Source organism: Coregonus lavaretus, assembly GCF_964263955.1.
Source record: "Coregonus lavaretus genome assembly, contig: HAP1_SCAFFOLD_8920, whole genome shotgun sequence".
NCBI classification, from domain to species: Eukaryota; Metazoa; Chordata; class Actinopteri; order Salmoniformes; family Salmonidae; genus Coregonus; species Coregonus lavaretus.
In genome coordinates this window covers 3,344-10,000 of record NW_028157666.1, presented here as the reverse complement: position 1 = coordinate 10,000, position 6,657 = coordinate 3,344, and the positions used below count along the sequence as shown (strand labels likewise).

The 6,657-nt window shown below is 48.0% G+C and overlaps 1 protein-coding gene across 1 annotated transcript in view; it reads right to left on the bottom strand.

The window, feature by feature from the left end:
• The window catches only part of LOC311125102 (voltage-dependent T-type calcium channel subunit alpha-1H-like), a gene marked incomplete at both ends in the record, with an annotated part of 12,580 nt that extends 6,207 nt beyond the window's left edge, over nt 1-6,373 (bottom strand). The window contains 4 exons of the mRNA XM_084199173.1: nt 150-334; nt 3,019-3,087; nt 4,265-4,388; nt 6,273-6,373. Of these exons, the coding sequence (XP_084055299.1) occupies nt 150-334; nt 3,019-3,087; nt 4,265-4,388; nt 6,273-6,373 (479 nt within the window). The remainder of the gene's footprint in view (nt 1-149; nt 335-3,018; nt 3,088-4,264; nt 4,389-6,272) is intronic.
• Between the last annotated feature and the right edge of the window lie 284 nt (nt 6,374-6,657).

The following is a 6,657-nucleotide window of genomic DNA, read 5'->3' as shown; positions in this document are numbered from 1 at the left end:
TAGTGTGATCGTAGTGTGGTTGTAGTGTGGTTGTAGTGTGGTCCTACCTGAGAGGTCGTAGTGTGGTCGTAGTGTGGTCGTAGTGTGGTCGTAGTGTGGTCGTAGTGTGGTCGTAGTGTGGTCGTAGTGTGGTCGTAGTGTGGTCCTACCTGAGAGGTCGTAGTGTGCGTAGCAGCCGTAATACTCGGAGGATTCCCAGGATGCGGTTCCCTCCGGTCAAGGCCAGAGAAACCAGGATGTCCACCAGAGAGACAAACACCAGGATCCCATCCAGCACATTCCAACTGCTCTTCAAGTAGCTCTGTTTACCCCAGCAAAACCCCAACGCTACAATCTACAGACAGAACATTAACATGACAAGACCTCCAGGACTGACAGCAGACTGAAACAGACAGCAGACTGAAACAGACAGCAGACTGAAACAGACAGCAGACTGAAACAGAAAGCAGACTGAAACAGACAGCAGACTGAAACAGACAGCAGACTGAAACAGACAGCAGACTGAAACAGACAGCAGACTGAAACAGACAGCAGACAGCAGACTGAAACAGACAGCAGACTGAAACAGACAGCAGACTGAAACAGACAGCAGACTGAAACAGACAGCAGACTGAAACAGACAGCAGACTGAAACAGACAGCAGACAGAAACAGACAGCAGACTGAAACAGACAGCAGACTGAAACAGACAGCAGACTGAAACAGACAGCAGACTGAAACAGACAGCAGACTGAAACAGACAGCAGACTGAAACAGACAACAGACTGAAACAGACAGCAGACTGAAACAGACAGCAGACTGAAACAGACAACAGACTGAAACAGACAGCAGACTGAAACAGACAGCAGACTGAAACAGACAGCAGACTGAAACAGACAGCAGACTGAAACAGACAACAGACTGAAACAGACAGCAGACTGAAACAGACAACAGACTGAAACAGACAGCAGACTGAAACAGACAGCAGACTGAAACAGACAACAGACTGAAACAGACAACAGACTGAAACAGACAACAGACTGAAACAGACAGCACACTGAAACAGACAGCAGACTGAAACAGACAGCAGACTGAAACAGACAGCAGACTGAAACAGACAGCAGACTGAAACAGACAACAGACTGAAACAGACAGCAGACTGAAACAGACAGCAGACTGAAACAGACAGCTGACTGAAACAGACAACAGACTGAAACAGACAACAGACTGAAACAGACAGCAGACTGAAACAGACAGCAGACTGAAACAGACAGCAGACTGAAACAGACAGCAGACTGAAACAGACAGCAGACTGAAACAGACAGCAGACTGAAACAGACAACAAACTGAAACAGAGAGCAGACTGAAACAGACAGCAGACTGAAACAGACAGCAGACTGAAACAGACAGCAGACAAACAGACAGCAGACTGAAACAGACAACAAACTGAAACAGACAATAAACTGAAACAGACAGCTGACTGAAACAGACAACAAACTGAAACAGACAATAAACTGAAACAGACAGCAGACTGAAACAGACAGCAGACTGAAACAGACAACAGACTGAAACAGACAACAGACTGAAACAGACAGCAGACTGAAACAGACAGCAGACTGAAACATACAGCAGACTGAAACAGACAGCAGACTGAAACATACAGCAGACTGAAACATACAGCAGACTGAAACAGACAACAGACTGAAACAGACAGCAGACTGAAACAGACAGCAGACTGAAACAGACAGCAGACTGAAACAGACAACAGACTGAAACAGACAGCAGACTGAAACAGACAACAAACTGAAACAGACAACAAACTGAAACAGACAACAAACTGAAACAGACAACAAACTGAAACAGACAACAAACTGAAACAGACAACAAACTGAAACAGACAGCAGACTGAAACAGACAGCAGACTGAAACATACAGCAGACTGAAACAGACAGCAGACTGAAACATACAGCAGACTGAAACAGACAACAGACTGAAACAGACAGCAGACTGAAACAGACAGCAGACTGAAACAGACAGCAGACTGAAACAGACAGCAGACTGAAACAGACAGCAGACTGAAACAGACAGCAGACTGAAACAGACAGCACACTAAAACAGACAACAGACTGAAACAGACAACAGACTGAAACATACAGCAGACTGAAACATACAGCAGACAACAAACTGAAACAGACAGCCGACTGATGGACTGAAACAGACAGCAGACTGAAACAGACAACAAACTGAAACAGACAACAAACTGAAACAGACAACAAACTGAAACAGACAGCAGACTGAAACAGACAGCAGACTGAAACAGACAGCTGGCTGAAACAGACAGCTGACTGAAACAGACAACAAACTGAAACAGACAATAAACTGAAACAGACAGCAGACAGAAACAGACAACAAACTGAAACAGACAACAAACTGAAACAGACAGCAGACTGAAACAGACAGCAGACTGAAACAGACAGCAGACTGAAACATACAGCAGACTGAAACAGACAGCAGACTGAAACATACAGCAGACTGAAACAGACAGCAGACTGAAACAGACAACAGACTGAAACAGACAGCAGACTGAAACAGACAGCAGACTGAAACAGACAGCAGACTGAAACAGACAGCAGACTGAAACAGACAACAGACTGAAACAGACAGCAGACTGAAACAGACAGCAGACTGAAACAGACAGCAGACTGAAACAGACAGCAGACAGAAACAGAGAGCATGAGACAAACAGAGAGCAGACTGAAAAACAGAAGACTGAAACAGACAGCTGACTGAAACAAACTGCAGACATACAGCATGAGACTGAAACAGACAATAGACTGAAACAGACAAGACTGAAACAGACAAGACTGAAACAGACAGCAGACTGAAACAGACAGCATGAAAACTGAACAGACAACAGACAAACAGACAACAGACTGAAACAGACAGCATGAGATTGAAACAGACAGCATGAGAAACAGACAACAGACAGAAACAGGCAACAGACAAACAGACAACAGACTGAAACAGACGGTATTATTACCTTGACAGTCATCTCAGCCAGGAAGATTAGAGTGAACACGTAGTTGGAGACACTCAGAAACACTCGCTCCTGGAGGGAGAGTAGGAGAGAAAGTATATTACCGCTCTAGTTTCTAAACCCAGAGGCGAAACATCGCAAGACTTCCGGGAACGCTTGCGAAACAGACCAGACCAGGCCGGGGTTTGGGGTTTGAGAAGTCAATGAGTTGTCACCAACATCTCGTTGCATCTATCTGACCATGCAGATCGAACGGCAAGAATGAACGGCAAGAAAGTGTTCAAGAAAGTGTTTGTGACTCCAGGGCAGGGCTTGGTGTGACAGGGGGCAGGGCTTGGTGTGGGACAGGGGGCAGGGCTTGGTGTGACAGGGGGCAGGGCTTGGTGTGGGAATCGGCAGGGCTTGGTGTGGGACAGGGGGCAGGGTTTGGTGTGACAGGGGGCAGGGCTTGGTGTGACAGGGGGCAGGGCTTGGTGTGACAAGGGGCAGGGCTTGGTGTGACAGGGGGCAGGGCTTGGTGTGACAGGGGGCAGGGCTTGGTGTGACAGGGGGCAGGGCTTGGTGTGACAGGGGGCAGGGCTTGGTGTGACAGGGGGCAGGGCTTGGTGTGACAGGGGGCAGGGCTTGGTGTGACAGGGGGCAGGGCTTGGTGTGACAGGGGGCAGGGCTTGGTGTGACAGGGGGCAGGGCTTGGTGTGACAGGGGGCAAGGCTTGGTGTGACAGGGGGCAGGGCTTGGTGTGACAAGGGGGCAAGGCTTGGTGTGACAGGGGGGCAGGGCTTGGTGTGACAGGGGGCAGGGCTTGGTGTGACAGGGGGCAGGGCTTGGTGTGGGAAGCGGCAGGGCTTGGTGTGACAGGGGGCAGGGCTTTGTTTGACAGTGGGCAGGGCTTGGTGTGACAGGGGGCAGGGCTTGGTGTAACAGGGGGCAGGGCTTGGTGTGACAGGGGGCAGGGCTTGGTGTGACAGGGGGCAGGGCTTGGTGCGACAAGGGGGCAGGGCTTGGTGTGACAAGGAGGCAGGGCTTGGTGTGACAAAGGGGCAGGGCTTGGTGTGACAGGGGGCAGGGCTTGGTGTGGGAAGCAGCATGCACCAGGAGAAGATGGTGAAAGACGACTCAAGTAGCAAAACATTTAACAAACCAAACATTGAAATAACGTTCTAGAAGGTAAAGTAAAAAAAAAGCCTGGTGTATAGTAAATACTGGTTTATAGTAAACCACGGTATCCCATCAGCCCCTAGTGTCTTACGGTGCTGTGAGGCTGGATGCTGGGTCTCTCCAGAGCTATAGTGATGCAGTTGAGGAAGATGAAGACCAGGACCACGTGATCAAACATCTTATGAGAGATCAGACCTTTACCCCAGACACGGAACCTAGAGGGAGGGAGGGGGGAGAGAGGAATCAGCACAGAGGAGGAAGATACAGTATCTATGAGAAGGTGAGACAAGAAGTACGTTTGTGTGTGTGTGTGTGTGTGTGTATGTACAGTGAGGGAAAAAAGTATTTGATCCCCTGCTGATTTTGTACGTTTGCCCACTGACAAAGACATGATCAGTCTATAATTTTAAATGGTAGGTTTATTTGAACAGTGAGAGACAGAATAACAACAACAAAATCCAGAAAAACGCATGTCAAAAATGTTATAAATTGATTTAAATTTTAATGAGGGAAATAAGTATTTGACCCCTCTGCAAAACATGACTTAGTACTTGGTGGCAAAACCCTTGTTGGCAATCACAGAGGTCAGACGTTTCTTGTAGTTGGCCACCAGGTTTGCACACATCTCAGGAGGGATTTTGTCCCACTCCTCTTTGCAGATCTTCTCCAAGTCATTAAGGTTTCGAGGCTGACGTTTGGCAACTCGAACAATCAGCTCCCTCCACAGATTTTCTATGGGATTAATATCTGGAGACTAGCTAGGCCACTCCAGGACCTTAATGTGCTTCTTCTTGAGCCACTCCTTTCTTGCCTTGGCCGTGTGTTTTGGGTCATTGTCATGCTGGAATACCCATCCACGACCCATTTTCAATGCCCTGGCTGAGGGAAGGAGGTTCTTACCCAAGATTTGATTGTACAAAGCCCCGTCCATCGTCCCTTTGATGCGATGAAGTTGTCCTGTCCCCTTAGCAGAAAAACACCCCCAAAGCACAATATTTCCACCTCTGTTTGACGGTGGGGATGGTGTTCTTGGGGTCATAGGCAGCATTCCTCCTCCTCCAAACACGGCGAGTTGAGTTGATGCCAAAGAGCTCCATTTTGGTCTCATCTGACCACAACACATTCACCCAGTTCTCCTCTGAATCATTCAGATGTTCATTGGCAAACTTCAGACGGGCATGTATATGTGCTTTCTTGAGCAGGGGGGCCTTGCGGGCACTGCAGGATTTCAGTCCTTCACGGCGTAGTGTGTTACCAATTGTTTTCTTGGTGATTATGGTCCCAGCTGCCTTGAGATCATTGACAAGATCCTCCCGTGTAGTTCTGGGCTGATTCCTCATCGTTCTCATGATCATTGCAACTCCACGAGGTGAGATCTTGCATGGAGCCCCAGGCAGAGGGAGATTGACAGTTATTTTGTGTTTCTTCCATTTGCGAATAATCGCACCAACTGTTGTCACCTTCTCACCAAGCTGCTTGGCGATGGTCTTGTAGCCCATTCCAGCCTTATGTAGGTCTACAATCTTGTCCCTGACATCCTTGGAGAGCTTTTTGGTCTTGGCCATGGTGGAAAGTTTGGAATCTGATTGATTGATTGATTGCTTCTGTGGACAGGTGTCTTTTATACAGGTAACAAGCTGAGATTAGGAGCACTCCCTTTAAGAGTGTGCTCCTAATCTCAGCTCGTTACCTGTATAAAAGATACTTGGGAGCCAGAAATCTTTCTGATTGAGAGGGGGTCAAATACTTATTTCCCTCATTAAAATGCAAATAAATGTATAACATTTTTGACATGCGTTTTTCTGGATTTTGTTGTTGTTATTCTGTCTCTCACTGTTCAAATAAACGTACCATTAAAATTATAGACTGATCATTTATTTGTCAGTGGGCAAACGTACAAAATCAGCAAGGGATCAAATACTTTTTTCCCCTCACTGTATGTAGTGTGATAAGGATGTCATGCTGTTTGCTTAGCGAGAACCGCTTCCTCCTAATTGGGCTCATACCGAGGCTGGAGCCCAGGACCTCCGCCTGGCAAACACACGTGACCACCCTTCCTGAAGCGTGCGTGTGCGTGCGTGTGTGTGTGTATGACTCACGAGTTCTGAGGGGAGAACAGGTAGAGGTTCCAGTCTTTGTGTTCTCTGCACCAGCGTGGCTTGTGGCTCTGCAGCGTTCTCCTGACCCGGAACCACAGGTTCTACAGAGGTCAGAGGACGGAGGTCAGCATTACACACACACACACTTACACACATCCAAGTCCCAGTACACAACAACCACACACACACACCTTGGCCCACCCTCTACATCTGCAGTCTCTACGTGTGTGTGTGTGTGTGTGTGTGTGTGTGTGTGTGTGTGTGTGTGTCTGTGTCTGTGTCTGTGTGTGTGTCTGTGTCTGTGTGTGTGTGTGTGTGTGTGTGTGTGTGTGTGTGTGTGTGTGTGTGTGTGTATGTGTGTGTGTGTGTGTGTGTGCGTGTGCGT